The following is a 21,550-nucleotide window of genomic DNA, read 5'->3' as shown; positions in this document are numbered from 1 at the left end:
AACAAAAACAATAGTCAACCTCTGTTTTTTGGCATAGTCTCCAAGCCTGGAAAAATAATTTGTTTCTGGAAAATCAATATATTTTGGTTTTAGAATTTTTATGATGGAATGATTAATACAATATTTAAGACAATGTAAATTTTCAAGGGATCTCTAGAAACTATGCAACAGGAGGACCAATCCTAGGTTGAGGCTATGTTTTTTTCCTTCAGAAATTTTGTTTTCATGGCAGAAATTCCTTGGAGTCCTATACTGATCCCAGTAAAACACATGCTAGGTGTGTTTCATAGTTACATAGATTGATGATCAGTCTGAAAACACTAAGTATTTTCCTAGACCAAAACCTTAAAGGAGACAAGATAAACTTTATCAGAACAGAATTTGACATTTCAAACTATAGAACAGGAGAAAATCCAATATATGCCAATTTCAAGGATAGAAAATAGTTAACATTAAACTATTTTTAAACCATCCATATGAATATTTGCAGAGTATAATTGCTGCATTATTCATAAAAAATAAAATAAAAATGAAAGAAAACAATTCCATATTCTGCTTGAAAAAGTTTTAATATTAAATCAAATGTATTTCAGATTGCCCTTCAGGGGCCATTACTCAAGACACTTCACATAAAGCTTACTAATAATGGAATTAGGTTCTGAGAAATGAGTAATTTTATGCTCAAATAATCTTGCAACTAAAAGGAAAACTACTGGACAATTTTGGGTCCACTTGAAAAGGTCCACCATCTATATTGAAGTCAAAGGCAGCTTGGAAGTGCAGTTTAATGCAAAAATTATTTAACCACAATAGCATAATGTATTTCATTTCTAGATCACAATTCATCTGAAATGAAATAAAAACCACTCTATATCCTCCCAGGTCAGATTACCTGAAAAGGACTATAATTGTCATGGAGGTCATGAATTCACAAGTTTCATCAGACTTTCTTTCCAGGATACTTCGGGAGTTCCAGTCCCAATCCTGAGTGACAATCAGGAGCTTGTAGAGTCACTGCCATGCAGGTAAGTAATTAGTATTCCAGCAGTAACACCAGTTTAACAGCCCAATTGGAAAAACTCCCAACTGGTTACTTCTAGATCAGTGCTTACAGCCACTTTTTTTCTTAGTCAAACTGGCATGACTAATACAGGACTAAAAACTACTATGTGCAAATTACTGACAAGGTTATATTCCCACTGTTGTCCAACCTGCTCTCAATAATACAAGTTAGATTAGTGTGCTTATTAATTCCATACCAAAGATGGATATGTGAGAATTTGAAGAGGAATACATGCTGAAATATTATGGAGATAATGTGATATTAAATATCATAGGACCACAAAAGGCAAAAGAGTTAAGAAAAACAATATTTTCAATCTGCTGCAAGAATATGGTTGCTTGACAGGTAACAATCAAGAATAACTCTATGGCAAGAGACATTAAAAAGTGGAGAAGCTTTAAGTTATCTTGGTAGGATCAATTGCAATAATCAAAATGAATGTATCACCCCAGCTAAACTTTCAAATAAGTATTCATGTTCTATTAGCAATCCCACAGGATACTGAGTAGCTAAATGTCATGAATGACTGATATGGTATTACATCATAATTACATTAAACCAGATCTACTGCATCAATCATTATTTACTTCTCAACTTACAATTCAGTTATACCGCATTTCTATACAATAATTTTAGCCTTTTCCAAATAATTAAAATAGACAATAATTAACTTCCCTTTTTGGATACTGTCCATTGTGGCTGCAAATATTTTATTTTGGCTGTGTAATTGGAATTATATTTCAGAGTTCTCTTTTGAGGGGTTTAGTTTTTAAAAAACATTTACTGGCAGATAAATAGGATATTCAAGCATTTAATAATATGTAGAATCATATTTGCTGCAAGGTCAAAGTATGGTATGTAACAAGAAAGAAAATTCATCTTCCAAGAAAAGTTTATTTAAATTTGTTTCATTGACAAACATTTTGGTTTTTTGTTACTCAATTACCTATAAGAGTTAAATGAAAAAATAAGTAATTTTCAAAATTCCAAATCAGATTATGGGCTCTTGAGTTACATTGTTTAAAATCAAATAGTCAGCCCCACACAGTCTCTAAAAAACTGACATAAACACAAAACAAATTTAGTTTTTGTGAAATACTGGAGAATTAGATCCATATTTGCTAATTTATTTAATTTATTGCAGATACCGTCAAGAGATTTGATTTTCAATACAATGTGGACATCTGTGCAACAGCTTCCTCACTAAAAATGCACTCCAACACACATCATTTTTTACAAATTGAAGAATTGGCCTTTTGCTTTCAATCATCATCCACAGTAGGCTTGATTGTTACTCCTCTTCTAATTTGTCCCCATCCAATTAAACTGGAAAACAAGAAAAGCAGATTAACTTCAAGGTATCAAAAAAAAATTAGAATAAAAGAAGAACCTCTAAATACAATATATAAGATAACATTATGCAAACATTAGTAATCATTTCCCATTCCAGATAATTCATGAATCACTTTTGAATACTGGAATTGGCCATTATCAGAAAAAAAATCCAAAATCTGATTGCTTCAATATGAAATGCTTTGTACACCACTTGTATCCAGGTAAGTTCTCTCATGAGAGTTAGAATGGGTAGCAACGCAGTAGTAAGTGAAACATGGGAATGACCATGCTTGAGTTATGTAAGTTCTGATGTAGTTAAGCAAATCACGTGACTGTGAGTTGCAATTATTGTCACCTTCCCCACTGACTTCATATCAAAAGCCAGCCATGAAAGTCACAAATTGTGATTATGTGACTGGGAGACTGAGGTGATAAAAAATAGAATTCTGATCACATGATCTTGGAATTCTGCATCCATCATAAGTTTGAGGACCAACTATAAACTTACTTTTTCAATGCTATTATGATTTTGAGCAGTTGCTAAGCAGTCTTCAAAGACTACTTGTGTTCCATTTATTTAGCATCTTTGACATTTTATATTTGATAGGAAACATCAACACAAGCAACAACAGTCCTTAGAATAGAGTTGTGTGATATTTTAATAACTGAAATTATTACTATAATAATAAGTTCAATATTTTATTGAACTTAGAATTTTACCATTATAAATAGAAATTGCAATCTCTAAATAGTACCTCTTATGTTGTTAAAATATTACATCTATGCATAAGAAGAGACATCAAGGAACACAGTTTTACAAAAATACAAAAGGAACCTGAAAAATTTATGGAGGAATTTATTTTATTAACTATTATTAAATTTGCCACCCATCTCGTGGTTTGAGGCAACTCTTGACAAATACTTTCAACATCTATAGAATGGCAGGATGCAAGGATAAATGGAAAACTATTAGGTAGACTGGAAAGGAATATCTATTTACCAGCATGGAAAAACAATGTTTAGTGTGTTTTGAAACATTATGTCAGGTCCAACAAGTTATTAATTAGTATTAAGTATCATGGATTACATCCAGCAGCATAGATACTAACTTTATATTATCTGCTTTTTCTGCTAGATTCATCCAATAATTTGTGTTTAGCTTAAAATGTATTTATAGTGATACATTATGTTTCCTTTCAAATCAACTTACCGCCAATGTTTTTCAACTCTTCGACTAAGGGCAATTTTTTCTCCTACTTCAGTGCATACAGGATTAGTTAGCACTATTTTCCCCAGATCAGCTTTCACTGCACTGACCCGTCCTCCAGTTGAAAGAGATCCTATGTTTACCATTAGTACTTCATTTTTAGATAATTTTTGCACCTACAAGTAGTAAAACATTTTAAAGACATGTGCAATTTGTACCATTTTAAATTTGCAAGCATCCCTTTTAAATTACAGAAATTTACAGAATGTCCAGATTTATCAGAAATAACTAACCTTGGCAGCTTTCTTGTCCCCTTCAGTACGGACACCCAGTAATCGCCTCAACAAGAAGTAGGAAATTTCAAGTTCTGTGAATATTTCAGGTAGTGCTTCAACTGCACCTAAAACTTGCCCTACCATTCGATCAGCTCGGCACAAAGTTGGGTCAATCTTGGTACCAACACCTAATAACAAAATATTTTTATTTTTAAAAAGCAACAGGTTTTCAATTGTTAAGTTACTTTTAAATCACCAGGCACTATTCAGTGCTTTTAGAGTAATATTTATTTATTTAAATTGATCAGTTGGCCATTGCAATGGATTCTTTTCTTTTTCTTGGATCTTATAAGAATAGTTTAACAATTCTAATGAATTTGCCAAAAATAGATTCTGCTGCTTAGATATATGCTTTACTATTGCAAAGTTTCTTTTATAATTTTATTTGTAATACTACATAAATATGTATTAATAAATGAATATTATAACATTTGTTGAATTCCAGATGATTTGGAAGTTGTTCAAAACACATTCTCAGGGGAAACAGTGATAGTAAAGACACAGCTCACAGTAAAAATGCATCACTACCAGGAATATAGACTCCTAAACCATAGCAAAACAAACTGGAGTGTTGTAAGAGTTATAGTTCCCTTTCCCCTTCATCCAAGAGCCATTACAGAATGGTGAATGAGCTAAAACTTAAAAACCCTTATGTTTTCCTCTATTGTTGATAGATCTTCATTCTATCACTGTGTGTTGTGCTATAAATAAAACATTAAATGAAACTGAAAAGTATTCAATTCTAGCTTGAGTTAATATGTATATAATGCACATATAATACTATAACTACCACTTTAAAAATGGTTTTAGAAAATATAGAAACATAGCTGTTGCAAAGAAAGTCCCTGAAACTATATATTCATAGCCAAAGTCTTATCTTGGTATCTTCCATGTTCTCTTAAACATAAATGTAAAACAGGCATACCAATAAGGCCTCCTGGTGCAGCATATTGCAAATCATTATGTTCTGCAAACAGAGATACAATTTTGGAGAAAATAGGCTTGCACATAAGTTTTCCTTCACTATCCTTTGAGACAATGCCAGGTCTCACCTCCAGTTCCTGGCCAACCTAATAATAAAAGATATAAGAAAGGAAGGTTATTATATAGCAATCTCTATATAGTGCATTGGTAATGGATTTTATAGCCAATTCTCTATGTCAGTTTACTATAGCCATGGTTTGCACACGCTTATGTAGAACACTGGTTTTCTCTATAATGTGTCCAGATATACTAATGATTAGTTTCAGAAGCAGTGGGAGTGCTTGTTTTTCCCCAATCATCATTTTACATGATAAGCATCACAGAAATTAAGCATCTTAAGAAATTAAGGAGATACCATAAATAATGGAGAGTATGGCATGGAGATCATTGTTCCAAATGCCAAGCATTCCAGAGATCACAACAAAGATCTTGAAACAATGTCATTGATTCCATTCTTGGGCTATTGACATTCTCAGATTCACAAGAGAGGACTAATGATGAGCAACCAGCAGCAAAGCAAAGTCAGAAATGCTGACTGATGATAAGCAGACAGTCATGTTGCGTGTATCCAGCACCAAGAAACCTCACGCAACACAGTTTTTGTTTGAAGTGTTTTATTCTGGAAAGCTTGGAAACCGGGCACTGAATGACATACAAAGTCAGCATTACCCACAGTATTTCCGTCGCATCTTAACATCCCCATGCCCGCGCCTACTCCACACCCTTGGCTTCTGGACACTGCTAACAGCCTGGAATCTTTGGCCATGTGTAGGCCGACTCTCAGTTGCTGGCCGGCTCTCCATGCTGCAGCTGTTTGGCGCTTTGCTTCCCAGTCGATCAGCTCCGACACCCAGCTGATCCATTTGCTGTCAACCTCCCAGCTGATCAGCACAGCCATTCCATTTTCAGCCTCCCAGCTGATCAGTTCAGCTCCCAGTCATGCCCCTGCATCCTCCCCTCTCCGAATGGCAACCACGAGACAGCTCACCAGAGGCTTGCTGTTTCGGGGGTGACATAGACAGCTCCAGCACCACCAAATGGACTTCCATGTGAATTAGCCAAAAGAAGTAAGGCAAAACCACAAACAGAAGTCACAAATGCCTTAGCTTTCTGAAAATGGGGATGTGGAATTACCACTTCCTCCCAACACAACAGTTTGGTGGTCTGCAAAGAGTGTAGAACAGGCAATAGAGCTCTCTATTGACAACTGCCAGTTAAATCCCATTCCTTGTAGCTTGACTTGCAAAACTTTACAACCCTGATTTTGAGCCTGGAAATGCCAACCACAAGCTTTGATCTTTGGACTTTGCTTCACTACTTTCTTGCATGCTGCTTTGATTTGGAAACTTCTAAGCCAAACTTGTTGAACTTGAGGGGGACAGGAGTGGGGATTTGTCTCTATATTGCAAGTGCCTTTGTTTGCAATCCTTTTAGTAAAGAGAACAAAATTATGTGTGTGTGTGCGCATGCACGCACATACACACACACACACTCACACACTTGGCCTGGGATATGACAGGAGAGTTACTGTCAAAAACATCAATTTATACTATTATTATATCTAAACTTATGGACTTTGATTCATCCAACAGGATTTAGTTTTAATCTCCTAGCCTTCATGTTCACCAAATAAGTTCTGGAGAATCCCTCAACTCCCACATACTGTGTTTCCCCAAAAATGTGACATGTTCTGATACTAAGCCCAATCAGGCTTTTCAGGGCATTGGCTAAATACTCTCCCCCCAAATTACCACCATCACCCCAAACTACTAAAACACATGCGCAGCCGATCCCCACCATTTCCTCTAGTTGCTTTTGGAGGGAGGGAAGGGGGGACATGCCCCATGCACTCCACACACCATTACCGTACCTAACAGTAATGGTGATGGCTGTGCAAAAAGAGGGCCTGCCACAAAGAGCATCCACCGTGTCTTGCGCACCACCTGCCACACCCCAAATTGCATCCCAGTGCAAGACACATATCTTACCGGACACTGGCAGCTCTGTTGTGTCTCTTGGCCAGTCTGTGCAGGGAAACACCTTGCACAGTAAAGAAAAAACTTCTCGTGAGTGCAAGCAATTAAGAACTTCTCGAACTCGTGAGAAGTTTTTTCTTTACTGTGCAAGGTGTTTCCCTGCAGACTGGTTGAGTGACACAACAGAGCTGCCAGTGTCCAGTAAGACATGCATCTTCCGGCCCGACCCATCCCAAATGCCACCCCCCAAATTGCACCCTAGCACGAGACCCGCATCTTACTGGACACTGACAGCTCATTGTGTCTCTTGGCCACTCTGTGCAGGCAAACACGTAAAAAAACCTCGCGTTCGAGAAGTTTGAACTCACAAGAAGGTTTTTTTTACAATGTGTTTCCCTGGACACAATGGCGAGGAATGCAACAGAGCTGGAAAGGTAAGACGCACGTCTCGCTTCTCACCCGCCCCACCTGCCAGAAAATAAGCCCCCCCCCCCCCGATAATAAGGCTAAGCCCTTATTATGGGGGTCAAAATAAAATAAGACTGTCTTATTTTCAAGGAAACACGGTATGTAAAAGGAATAGGAGGAAAAATACATACAATTCTATCATTAACATAAAATGATAACAGTTTGTTAATCAGCATTGGAAAGAAACATTACCTTTAACACACCTTTGAGAATGCTACCACCAGCTACACCTCCCTTCAAGTCATCAACTTCACATCCAGGCTTATTAACATCAAAAGATCTAATAACTGAAAAGAATATTGCATTAAGTTCAGCTTGCAAAAAACTTTAAACATTTTAATACCATAATATATTTATCAATTAGTTACACTCTGGATCTAATACTTTATTAAGCCACTGATTTGTTGTATGTTGTTGGTTCCTTATTTCTTTTTGGAAGATCACACTAGCAATAGCACTTAGACTTATACCACTTCACAGTGCTTTACAGCCTTCTCTAGCAGTTTACAGCCCTCTCTAAGCAGTTTACAGAGTCAACATATTGCCCCCCAGTAATCTGGGGGGTCCCCATGGTAAAGTAAGATGGTAAGATAATTTAATTAAAATAAATTTATACATAAAGAAACTAAAAATATATGTGACTGCTTCCTCAAATCAGTTTCTTGATTGACCTTCATGTGGTAGATGTGACATTATCAGAAACTCTTGAAACAAACATTGCATGTCTAGAAATAAATTTCTTCTAGACATTTTACCCATTTATAAAAATATATCTGACAGTTCAATTCAAAAAGTTATTAATTCTAGGAGCACAAAGCAATATCAGATTTATTTATTTTGAACAGAAACTTGCAAGACATCATAATTTACAAAGTGGAATTTCAAAATCAGTTTATGGGAGCCATCTATTCAGTTTTCTTGAATAAGGACCTCAACAATATAAGACAAACTGTTACTGATTTGACAAAAAAAGTGTATTAGTCATACAAAATAATGAGTTCCACTTATCTGTTAAAGGTTGCAGTCCTCAAATCAATAAATATTGGCCCTATGAAATCAATGTTTTAATTTCTTATGACTATGCTTACCATCACTCAATTAAGAGGGCACAGAAAGTTAAATCATTATGAAGTTATAAAATGTTACATAAATACACACTATTTTAACATGTTCCAATTCATCTAAATATGTGTCCTGCTAGATTCTAATCACACAACATATCATGTTCAGTTAGAATTAATGATATATAGCTAAATTTAAGCTAAATTTGTCATATCAAAATATTTCCTATACGTTTTATGTAGCAAAGATGCTATGTTAACAACAGTACCAATGACTACAGTAAATATGTATTTATCACATCATTAACCAAATACTTGTGTCAGTGTATTTTCTAGGTAGAATCAGTGATTCAAATGGACATACCAATAAGCCTTGGTTCTGATGTGAAGTCCCTTAAAGGCACTGGAATTTTCTTTACAATGTATTCACAAACAACTTCAATGTTGTATTTTAGCTGTGCTGAGATTGGAATAATTGGAGCTCCTTCTGCAACTGTACCTATTTCAACAAACAGTCACGTATTATAATACTTGTAATGCTCTATTATGATTAACATATTGGAAACTCCAGCACAAATACACTTTTTGCTTTATATCTGTCAGGCGTTCTAAATACCATGTATAAAATCATCAGAGACCAAGGCAGAATCATCCTTAAAGTTCCCTTTTAATCATACAGGCAAGTTAGCACGTCTATGGAATTCCAACTCTAATGTTCTTCCTGGAATTCCACCCAGTTGAAAGTTCATGATCTATCCCCACACCCACAAATCCATCACATGTTCCAATCATCATCTTCCACGCTGGCATTTACACCCCTCTGCTTCCGGTCAGGTGTTGAGGTGTGGAGACAAAAGATGACCTTGAGCTTCTACAAAACAATGACAACAAAACATTCCACAATTCTACTCCTTTCTATTCCCCCCACCCAACTACTACACTAATGAAACAGCATAAGAAATTATAAGAAAGTGTGGCAGGCCAAAAATCCTAAAAAGAACATAACTACAGGCCTGACAGGCAGCCTCTCCTCAGAAGAAAAATGTTTCCTGAAAAGAGAATAACATAGAAGTTAACATAACAAAATTAACCACCTCTTCTCCACCCAGGGGAACCCATTGACTTATCGGGAAACTTCTCATGGAATTGCTTTACTAACTTCTCCACTTTTTGGTTCCCACTGTTCACCCAAGTAGCTTCAGACCAAGGGTAACCCTTCCAACGCACTAAGTACTGTAAGCGACCCCTATTCAGCCTGGAGTCTACAATTTTTTCCACCTCAGATTGTGTTTCCCCTTCTATCACTACAGGAGGAGAGTGAGTTTGGGTGGATGCTCTTATGTTAGACCCAATTACTGGCTTCAACAAGCTACAATGAAATTCTGGGTCAATTTTCCCTAGACTTCTGGGTAGACTGAGTTGAACTGTAACTGGGTTAACTATCTTCACTATTGGGAATGGACCTAGAAATTTTGGACCCAATTCCTTACTAGGCATTCTTAATCTTATGATTTGGTAGATACAAAAACTTTGTCCCCCACACAGAAGGGGTTTTGGAGCGAGTGATGTTTCTCAGCTTGCTTCGTGTAGGCTTCTGCCGCAATTGCTAGAGCCTTCTTCGTATTCTCCCATCCTTTCTCTAGCGTGTCCATCCATTCATCCAAAGGCATGGAGGAGGGTGGTTTTCTCGGCAGCTCAGGTATGGCAACAATTTCCATGCCACTGGTAATCTGGAAACCCGCTAATCCTGTGCTGCTGTGGACCGCATCGTTGTATGCCACTTCGGCAAAGGGTAGCAAGTCCGACCAGTTGTCTTGTTGATAGTCCACAAAAGACCGGATGTATTGTTCCACCACCGCATTGTCTCTCTCTGCTGCGCAGTTCATGCTGGGATGAGCCTCTGAGCTCAGTTCTTGTGTGGACCCAATGGATCTCAGGACCTCTCTCCAGAAATTGGCTGTGAACTGGACTCCGCGGTCTGAAATGATCCTCTTGGGTACTCCGTGCAGGCGATAAATGTGTTTCACAAACATTTTCGCTAATTCGTTTGCTGCTTAGAAACCAAATCAATAGCTGTCCAGATTACTCTATTCCCAATGCTGTCTGGGAGTTCCACAATGAAGTCCATTGCCACCTCTTCCCATGGTCGGTTAGGGCTCTCTGCTGCAGGTGCTATAGGTTCTGGGCTCCTGGATTCAATCATCCACGGCTGGCCTTTTTCCTCCTCCGAGGCCTCCCCCTTGGTAGGACTTTTCGTCACCTTAAGTTGAGGATCCTCTTCCAGAGGTTGTTGGCCCAGATGACTCTTCTGTGGTGGCATCTGGGGCCCTCTCTTTACCACCGTGGCGATTGGTACACACATTTGTTCTTCGCCAATTCCCTCCTCTGAGGCCTCCCCCTTGGTAGGACTCTTCGTCACCTTAAGTTGGGGATCCTCTTCCAGAGGTCGTTTGGGCTTTTCCCCCTCCGAGGCCTCCCTCTTAGTTGGACTCTTTGTCACCTTAAGTTGGGGATCCTCCTCCGGAGATTGTTGGCCCAGATGACTCTTCTGTGGTGGCATCTGGGGCCCTCTCTTTACCGCCGTGGTGGTTAGTGCGCACGTTTGTGGCATGGGGGCTGGAGCCAAGCACTCTGACGCTCTGTGGCCAAGTTGACAGCAATGGTGGCATTTTATTGGCCCCCACGAGGAATGGAACCTAGTTACTTTTCTAAATGTAGGAACTGTTTCATCACATTGGCTTGCTCTCCAACTTGCAGCTTCCCCCTTGGTAAACCCTTATTCCATGATGGAGATTGCTTCTCTGTAGGAAGGTAGGGTAAGAACCTTTTGGGGCACTGCAGATGCACCTTGTCCCGCTTCCCATCCTGCAGGCCTCTCTTTGGTAATCCCTTCTTCCATGGTGGAGATTGCTTCTCTGTAGGAAGGTGGGGCAAGAACCACTTGGGGCATTGCAGGTGCACATTTTCCTGCCATACATCCTGCAGGCCTCTCTTTGGTAATCCCTTCTTCCCCTTTGGAGATTGCTTCTCTGTAGGGAGGTGGGGTAAGAACCTTTTGGGGCCTTGCAGGCGAGACTGGAACCGGTGGGGAGGTCAATCCCTCGGTTGGCCACTGCCCAGTTTTCTGCCATGGTGCCATCTGCTGAGGGAGGGCAGGTGCCCACTGGCATTCCTCCCATCCATGACCTGGGGTTAAGACCCATCCCGGGGTTGCCTGCTTCACAGGTTGCAGCTCAACCAATGATGGCTGGCTAGGGGGTTTTATGTGCCAAGGACCCTCCTGCTGGCTTGGAGGAGTTATGGGCCAAGTAGGTGTCATCTGATGGCTTGGAGCATTTTCCCATGTTGATGGCAAAGGAGTTGCCCAGTAGCATCTTATCCATCCATACTCTGGGAAGAAAGCCCAATCTGGTGGTGCTTCATTCACTGGTTGCAGCCCAATTTGTGGCTGGCAAGTGAAAGATGCTGGCCAAATCCCTTCTTGCTGGCTGGGTTGAAATTCCCATTTTGATAGGGAATCTGTCTCCCACTCATTTGCAGGGTAATAAGCCATTTCATTTATTGCTGTCTGGAAGGAGTCAAAATCTCCAATCCAGGTTTTTTTTCCAAGCCTTGTTTCCAAGCTGGGGGGAAGGAGGGGGAGCCTGCACTCACGTTTAGTTGTCCGAGATGGTCAGGGAAGCCCATCAGAGATGACTGCGTGGGGATGGCTTGAATCTCCATTCCTTTCATCTTCTAACCGGGTGTAGGAAAAGCCTTTTCCAGCCCCCTGCGTCCTCTTGCCAGATGCAATAAATCTTGAAGCAGCATTCCATTGCCTTTGAAGCGTCAGCTCTCAGCTCTCAGCTTCTTATCACCAAAAGCTTTCTCATTATTTCTGATATTTTACGCTGTCCCGGTCAGCGATGGGAATTCAGCACCCCCCATCACCAGCCCCCCCCCCTCTGTGAGGGGGGGTGCTAGTGAATTATTTTAAAGGGAGAGTTGGAATAATGTCAGGCGTTCTAAATACCATGTATGAAATCATCAGAGACCAAGGTAGAATCATCCTTAAAGTTCCTTTTTAATCATACAGGCAAGTTACACGTCTATGGAATTCCAACTCTAATGTTCTTCCTGGAATTCCACCCAGTTGAAAGTTCATGATCTATCCCCACACCCACAAATCCATCACATGTTCCAATCATCATCTTCCACGCTGACATCTACACCCCTCTGTTTCCGGTCAGGTGTTGAGGTGCAGAGACAAAAGATGACCTTGAGCTTCTATAAAAGAATGACAACAATACATTCCACAAATCTACTTTCTATTCCCCCCTCCCAACTACTACACTAATGAAACAGCATAAGAAATTATAAGAAAGTGTGGCAGGCCAAAAATCCTAAAAAGAACATAACTACAGGCCTGACAATATCTATAGCAGGAATGTCAAATTCAAGGCCCGTGGGGTGCTTACATCTGGCCAGTTTGGAAATAGCAAAGGACCAGCTGGCGGTGCCTCTTCTAGCGAAAATGGGTCATGTGCGGCCCCTCCGTGGCCCATTTGTGGCCTAAACCACCACCTGCAAAATCCTACAGCAAAGACAATTCCCTCACTAACCTGCTTTCCAGCTTCTTTCTCCGGCACACAGGGCAACAAAAGACCATGTGACTACCAGTAAAAAAAAAAGTTCAGTCACACCTAATTTGGCGAGATCTCTCCCCGCCAGGAGTTGGAAGGTCTGATTGCATTTTTTTCTAAACTGGTAGTCACATGGTCTTCTTTTGTTGCCCTGCACACAGGAGAACAGCGGTGGAAAACAGGTTAGTGAGGAATTCTGGTTATTCTGGAATGGGGTGGAAGTGAGGATTTTGCATTATGATTGCTCATACGTATCATATTTTTCAGAGTATTAGATGTACTTTAATTACTTTGATTACTACAAAAAACAATAGTTAGAAAAAGTAGAGTTATCCACAGTACCAGAAACAGTTAAAATAGCACTAGATGAAAGAATAACAATGATGGAATTAACAGAAGCAATTAAAAGACAAAAGAATGGCAAAACACCAGGTCTGGATGGACTACCAGCAGAACTATACAAAACACTACTAGATACTATAGGTCAGCGATGGCGAACCTATTTTGGCTCGCGTGCCACATGGGGGGGAGTGCAGGGGGGGTCGTGTGTGGGCATGCCGCACCCATAATGCAATGCGTGACCCCCCAGTGCGCATGCGTGCACAACGCGCGATCCCCCCATTTTTACATGCTTTTTTCGCCCTCCCCAGGCTCCAGAGGCTTTAGAGGAGCCTGGGGAGGGCGAAAAGCGCCTCCCCCGCCCCCCCAGAGGCCTCCTGCAGGCTTCAGGGACCGTCCGGAGGCTTCCCTGAAGCCTTCGGAATGCTTAAAACGACCCTCCGAGCAAACCGGAAGTCACTTCCAGTTTGCTCGGAGGGTCGTTTTAAGCGCTCCGAAGGCGTCAGGGAAGCCTCCGGACAGTCCCTGAAGCCTTTGCAACGCTTAAAACCACTCTCCAAGCAAACCGGAAGTGACTTCCGGTTTGCTCGGAGCGTCGTTTTAAGCGCTCCAAAGGCATCAGGGAAGCCTCCGGACGGTCCCTGAAGCCTCCAGAGGGCCAGGGGGGCTCTTTTCGCCATCCCCAGGTGCCTATAAAGCCTCTGGAGCCTGGGGAGGGCGAAAAATGGCTTTTAAAAAGGTGAATTCAGTTGGCCAGCGCACGCATACGTGCTGGCCAGCTGACAGGGCAGCGCCTCGCGTGCCCTGACAAATGGCTCCGCGTGCCACCTGTGGCACGCGTGTTATAGGTTCACCATCACTGCTATAGGTAATTTAATGTTGGAAGTATTCAATGAACTACTATCAGAGGCAAACGCATATATTACTCTCATACCAAAAGAAGATGCAGATCTGCAACGGATAAAAAACTATAGGCCGATATTGTTATTGAATGTGGACTATAAGATTTTGCTTCAATAATAGCAGAAACATTAAAGAGATTTTAAAGCCAATTTATACATACAGATCAGAATGGCTTTTTACCAGAGACAAATAAAAGACAATATGAGGATAATGCTAAATACGCTGGAATACTATAAAGCACACTAAATGGCCTTGATCTTCCTTGATGCACAGAAAGCATTTGATAACATGAGCTGACATTTTATGTTGACACAATTTAAAGTTATGGGTTTTGGGGAGAGATTTATTAAAATGATTAAGGCAATATACTATAAACAAACTGTTGAAGTGATAGTAAATGGAGACATGACAGAAAAAGTTAACATAACGAAAGGCACAAGGCAGGGATGTCCTCTGTGCCCGTTATACTGACGCTGGAAGAATTAAACAGAAATATTAGAAAGGATAAGGAGATAAGAGGCATGGGATAAAAAGAGGAAGAATATAAATTGCAGGCATTTACAGATGATCTGGTTTTTATCTTAGAAGATCCACAAGAAACAGGGCCTAAACTGCTAAAAAGAATAGAAGTGTATGGTGAAGTGACAGGTCTGAAAATAAACAAAGGAAAAACTAAGATTTTAGTGAAGAATATTACAGAAAAACAAAAAAGAGAGCTAATGAACAGATTAGATATCCAGATCACAATAAAAGTAAAATATTTAGGGATTCAATTAACTGTGAGATGTGTAACAATTAAGGAAGATAATTCTTATAAGATGATACAACAAATTAAGACAGACCTGGAAAAATTGAAAAGCTTGCAATTATCATTAATAGGAAGAATAGCTACAATTAAGTTGAATGTATTACCAAAGTTACTATATTTATTTCAAACAACTCCAATAAGACTGGAGAAAAAATTACTTTGAAGATCTTAATAAGTCAATAATAAAATATATCCGGCAGGGGAAAAGCAAAAATTAATTTAAAATGTTACTGGATGCAAGAGTTAGAGGTTTTGGATTACCAAATTGGGAATTATATTAGTAGGCAGCAGTGTTAACATGAATGAAAGAATGCATTGTATTGAGAAACATAAGACTATGAACATTGGAGAGACATGATTTACAATTGGGTCGGTATGCCTTCTTATGGTATGGGAAAAGTAAGATACATGGTTAGTATCAAAAACACTATATAAGAAATGTTTTATTGTTAATATGGGATAAAATTAAGAGAACAACAATATTTAAAGATATCAGTTTGGCTTTTGACGATGGAAGCACTAATACACCCAAATATTATCAATAAGGGAAATATTGTTAGATACAAGGATATTTTGAATGAAAAGGGGGAGCTCAAAACTAAACAAGAATTAGAAAAACGGGATCGATATAGCTTGGAATACACAACTGCAAATACAGTCTAGGTATGAAAAAGATGCTAAATTATATGGTTTCTATATGGATTTGACAGAATTAGATAAGATATTAACAGGAACAGAAGAGAGGATGATTTTAAAAATTGTATAGCTACTTAATGAGTATTAAGATAGAAGAAAAACAAGTAAACAGTGATAGCCTGGGCAAAAAAAATGGTTATACAATAGAACTAGCTAAATGGCAGCAATTATGGGATAGAAATTATAAATTAACAATATCAACTGTGTATAAGGAGAATTTGTATAAAATGTTTTATAGAAGACACTTGCTACCAGCAAGATTGGCGAAGATGTTCAAGGACAAATCAATTAAATGTTGGAAATGCCACCAGACACCTGGCTCGTACTATCATGTGGTGGACATGTGCAGAAGCAAAAAAATACTGGACCAAAATACATACGTGGTTAGAAAAGATAATACAACATGTAGACATAAAATCTGAAATATTGCTGTTGGGGATTTTACCAGAAACTTATGGTTAAAAAAATGTATATTTGATCATTCATGTTATAACAGCAGCTAGAATTGTATTTGCACATAATTGGAAAAGCGAAGAGATTCTCACAGAGGGAAATGTGATTAGGAAAATATTAGAATGTGCAGAAATGAACAGATTAACACTGGCAATTAAAGAGAAAGAACAAACTGATTATTATATTATATGGGTATCATTTATCAATGGTTAGAGAATAAATATAAGAATTAGAAGTAAAATTGGCTGTGTAAAAATGCATTAATAGAGTTAAAATAATTAATAGAGCTAAATAAATTAAGAGGATTGTTATAGTATTAGATATTTAGGGTATTGGTATTAAACTGGAATAGATAAATAATGAATACGATTGTAAATTTGTTATTGCACAAGATATTTGTACACAGACAACACACTGTTTAATGGACGATAGATTGTTTATAATAAAATAAAATCTTTTTTTTAAAAAGATGCTTATCCCTTCCCCTTAAAAGTGGGTGGAAATGTCTGTGTGTCTTATACAGCAAATATTACCGAAGCCCCGCCCCCCCCTACACTTCGGCCATTTTCAGCCTCTAGGTGCCGCGTTTTTGACCTCAGTACTATGTTTTAGACCCGTTCCTGGCTACGGGGATCGACACAGCACATCGCCTCTGATCGCTGCCTCCATCTGTTGCATTTTCGGCCTCTGATCCCTGCCACCTGCAACGGGCCAAAAACGCGATGTGAGGCCAAAAATGGGGTGGGTAGAAGCCGAAAATACAATGCACGTAGGCCAAAAATGCAACGTGCAGAGGCAGCGATCAGCGGCGATGTGCTGTGGCAATCCCTGCAGTCTGGAACAGGACTAAAACGGAGCATGCAGAGGCAGAAAACGCAACACACGGATGCCAAAAACACAAGTGGAGGTGGCAATGGGCTCTGGCGATCACCGCAGGTTGGACTAGCTGATTGACGGTATTCTGGGAGGTCGATCCAATCGCCAATCAGCTGCTAGTGCTGAATCAGGCTGCGATAACGTGCTGAAGTTGACCAGGCTGTTGGCTGCAAGGACACTAGCCAGATGAATATCGATGGATGCTGGTAAACAGAGGCAGAATTTTTTTCTCTCATTTTCCTCCTCAAAAACTAATGTGCTATGGAGCATCTTATACTCCAAAAAAATCATTAAGAACTAGTAAAAGTGGAATGGAAAAATTCCTATCTGTAGATCAGCGTTTTTCAGTGTTGGCAAGTTTAATATGGACGAACTTCATGCTGCCTAGGGAATTCTGGGAATTGAAGTCATGCACCTTAAAAGTTTCCAAAGTTGAGAAGCATGGGTCTACACTAGAGTTTAGGATTTTCCATTCCTTTTTTATTTAGAGTTTGGTGCAATTAAATAAATCAGTTGTGGTTTCCTTAACAAATAGTGATTAAAGCAGTACATTACTGGACTTTTTGTGAGAAACTGAAATTAAAAGTTGATCTGGGGCTTTGATGATTAGATATGGGATTATAGAAATAATATAGACAAATGTTAATCTTAGAGTAAGAGTTTGATATATTTTTTACTTATATCTGTACCACAGAAAGTTGGAAGTCATTCTTTTTCGATTTTCCTTCTTGCCTCTTTTTTTCTTACACTTTCACTCTAGCTTTCCTGAGCCTTTCCCCTTCAAATCTGTTTATTTGTTTATCCCTTAGCTTTGTATTTTTTTATGTATGAAGGATCAAAAATTCAGCCATTATAATTTTACATTCCTTATTTACAGAAATCATATCAAAATTTAGAATGAAATCCATTGGGAGCCATCTCATATAAGGCAGTCTCTGAGTAACCAAAAAGTGTTTATTGATAGAATATTTGTAGCTCAGGGTTGAACTGTGGGGTCCTTGGTGCTCTCGGACCTTGATGGCTTTATTGCAGATGTTTCATTACCAAACTAGGTATACTAGAAGGAAGTGGAGTTTGCTCTTATTTTCATATTCTAGTGGCTTATTCTGTCAGTGTTGATCAGTTGCTTAACAAAAAGTGTTTTGATTGGTGCTGGGTCTGTACAGCCTCAGGCAGAGAAGGGCTATTCTGCACCCTTCCCTCAAATGTTCTTTAAAATACAGTTTCCCAGCATTCTTTTAGGAACCTCCAACATACAAACTGTGGTTACTCATCCTAAAACGAATCGCTTTACCTGGAGCTTCAAAATTTGCTGTTTGCTGGGAAGGAGTGCAGCTAAAAGTAAGTCTACAGAGTTTGGGGATATTTTCCCTGAGTTTGAGGATATTTCTTCATAACAAAACAAAAGTGTATTTTCTGTGCAGGTTACACCCCTGGATGTCACAAAACAAAGCCCACATTTTATAATTAACCCCTGCACCCTGTTTTGGCTGGCAGAGTGCTGCAGGAGGCTGAGTGCTGTCATGCCCACCATAGCCATGCCCCCAGCCCTCTGAGGTGAAACACAACCCTGATGCAGCCCTCAATGAAATTATTATTATTATTATTTATTTTATTGAACTTATTAGTCGCCCCCTCTCCCCACAGGGACTCGGGGCGACGTACAGAGCAATAATCAAGATAGCACCATAAAATCGTGCAGAGGAGGTAAAAATAAGTCCATAAATAAGCATACTTACAAAGTTTAAAACCCCAAAAATATTAAAAACAAAATTTCCCATTGTAAAATGACCTGGGGTGGCAAGATAGTAACGTTATGCCAGGCCGGCTTGACAAAACAGGTAGGTCTTCAGCTTCATACGGAAGGAGCGAAGATCGGTTGTTGTCCGGATGTCTGGGGGGAGGTCATTCCAAAGGGTAGGGCCCACCACAGAGAAGGCCCTACTCCTGGGCACCGTCCCCAGGCACTCTCTAGAGGACGGCACCCGGAGTAGCCCCTCCCTGTGTGAGCGAGTGGGTCGCAGGGATGTATGGGGCAGGACGCGATCCCGCAGGTAACTAGGCCCTGTGCCATGGAGCGCTTTGAAGATGGTAACCAGTACCTTAAAGCGCACCCGGTAGGCCACAGGAAGCCAGTGCAGCTCGCTCAGGATAGGTGTTATATGGGAGAATCTCGATCTCCCCATAATAACCCGCGCGGCTGCATTCTGGACCAACTGCAGTCTCCGGGTGCACCTCAAGGGGAGCCCCATGTAGAGAGCGTTACAGTAGTCCAGGCGGGACGTCACCAGCACGTGAGTGACTGTGCGCAAGGCCTCCCGGTCCAAAAGGGGCCGCAACTGGCGCACGAGGCGAACCTGGTGGAACGCCCCCCTTGCCACGGCCGCCACGTGATCTTCTAAGGTCAGCCGATCGTCAAGGAGGACGCCCAAGTTGCGCGCCCCTTCCACCGGGGCTAATTGCTCATCCCCGATGGTCAGCGATGGAATATGCTGATTGAATCGGGAAGCCGGGAACCACAGCCACTCTGTCTTGGAGGGGTTGAGCCTGAGCCTGCTGTCATCCATCCAGACCCGTACGGCTTCCAGACATCGGGTCATCACTTCGACAGCCTCGTTGGGGTGGTTTGGGGTGGAAATGTACAACTGAGTATCATCAGCGTACAGATGGTAACTCACCCCAAAACCACGGATGATCTCGCCCAGCGGCTTCATATATACGTTGAACAAGAGAGGCGAGAGAATCGACCCCTGTGGGACCCCACAAATGAGGGGCCTTGCGGTCGACCTCTGCTCCCCCGTCAACACACATTGCGTCCGGCCAGAGAGGTAGGAGTGGAACCACCGTAGCACGGTGCCTCCAATCCCCAACCCCTCCAGCCGGCGCAGTAGGATACCATGGTCGATGGTATCGAAGGCCGCCGAGAGATCTAATAGAACAAGGATGGAGGAACAACCCTCATCCTTTGCCCTCCAGAGATCATCCACCAACGCGACCAAGGCCGTCTCCGTGCTGTGACCGAGTCGGAAGCCGGACTGGCGCGGGTCTAGATAATCATCTTCCTCCAGGTGATGCAGAAACTGCTGAGCCACCACACTCTCAACAACCTTTGCTAAAAAAGGAAGGTTGGAGACAGGACGATAATTTGCTAGTTCCTTTGGGTCCAGAGAAGGCTTCTTGAGCAGGGGCCTGACCACCGCCTCTTTCAAGGCGGCCGGCATCCGGCCCTCCCCCAACGAAGCGTTCACCAGTCCCAGTAGCCAGACTCGTGAGCCCTCCCAGGAGGCCAGCACCAACCAGGAGGGACACGGGTCCAGTAAACATGTGGTGGCCCGCAGTCGCCCGCGCAACCTGTCCAAATCTTTGATGACAACAGGGTCAAACTCCTCCCAGCATGGTCTCTCAAGACTAGTCTCGGACGTCCCCACTGGAGCACTGGAGTGGGTCCAACCTCTCCGGATATGATCGATTTTATCCTGCAGGAACTCTCCAAATTCCTCTGCCCTGCCCTGCAATGGGGGGTCCCGCTGCTCCTGTGACAGAAGGGAGCGGGTCACCCGAAACAGGGCAGCAGGGCGGTTCTCTGCGGACGCTATAAGAGTGGCACAATACTGACGTTTGGCCACTCTTATTGCCACAAGGTAGGTCCTTATGTAGGCTCTTACCTGTGTTCGGTCAGCTTCGGAGCGAGAGGATCTCCACTTACTCTCCAGGCGTCTCCTAAGGCGTTTCATCGCCCTTAGCTCCCCGTTAAACCAGGGGGCTCGGGTCGATCGTGGCCGTCGGAGAGGCCGCAAAGGCGCCACCCGGTCCAAGGCACCGGCAGCCGCACTATTCCATGCGGCTACCAGGTCCTCAGCCCGGGAGCGGGACAGGTCAGCAGGAAATGGCCCAAGCTCAGCCTGGAACCTATCCGGTTCCATCAGGCGCTTGGGGCGGAACCATCTGGGATAATCTGGTTCCGCCTCCCCGCGGTGGGAAGTAGCGCCAGGGAAGTCAAGCTGGAGAAGTGAGTGATCTGACCATGACAGGGGCGTGATGACTAAATGCCCTCTTCCCAGATCACTCGTCCACTGGTCGGAGACAAACACAAGATCCAGAATGTGGCCTCGCTCGTGAGTGGGGTCCTGAATTACTTGAGTCAGACCCATGGCTGTCATGGAATTGAATTTGACACCCCTGATCTACAGAATATATCCGTTTTTGGACAAGAAAAAAAGAAACCATACAGATTCACTAACAGAATGGTTTGCTAAAGAAAAGTCGGTTCAGAACAAATACTGTATTTTCCGGAGTATAAGACGCACCTTTTACCCCTCAAAAAAGAGGGTGAAAATCTGGGTACGTCTTATGCTCCAAATTTGGCTGACTGGGTCATCAGGAGAAGGGGCAAGTGAAGCGAGCACTACGCAGGAGGCATAAGA

The 21,550-nt window shown here is 41.4% G+C and overlaps 1 protein-coding gene and 1 long non-coding RNA gene across 2 annotated transcripts in view; one reads left to right on the top strand and one right to left on the bottom strand.

The window, feature by feature from the left end:
• Nucleotides 1-1,937: 1,937 nt before the first annotated feature.
• The window catches only part of EIF2S3 (eukaryotic translation initiation factor 2 subunit gamma), a 31,830-nt gene continuing 12,217 nt past the window's right edge, over nt 1,938-21,550 (bottom strand). The window contains exons 7-12 of the mRNA XM_081947128.1: nt 8,794-8,928; nt 7,561-7,655; nt 4,866-5,010; nt 3,899-4,068; nt 3,609-3,781; nt 1,938-2,389 (exon numbers count right to left, since the gene is read on the bottom strand). Coding sequence (XP_081803254.1) covers nt 2,326-2,389; nt 3,609-3,781; nt 3,899-4,068; nt 4,866-5,010; nt 7,561-7,655; nt 8,794-8,928 — 782 coding nt within the window. The 3' untranslated portion in view covers nt 1,938-2,325. The remainder of the gene's footprint in view (nt 2,390-3,608; nt 3,782-3,898; nt 4,069-4,865; nt 5,011-7,560; nt 7,656-8,793; nt 8,929-21,550) is intronic.
• Nucleotides 2,300-17,375, top strand: LOC309389132. Its single transcript, XR_014174899.1, has 3 exons — nt 2,300-2,421; nt 2,514-2,619; nt 16,036-17,375. It is a non-coding gene; the product is annotated as an uncharacterized lncRNA (long non-coding RNA).

The sequence above is a fragment of the Natrix helvetica genome, assembly GCF_964273705.1.
Source record: "Natrix helvetica genome assembly, chromosome: 3".
Lineage (NCBI taxonomy): Eukaryota > Metazoa > Chordata > Lepidosauria > Squamata > Natricidae > Natrix > Natrix helvetica.
The sequence above is the reverse complement of the archived record's forward strand: the minus strand, read 5'-3'. Positions and strand labels throughout refer to the sequence as shown.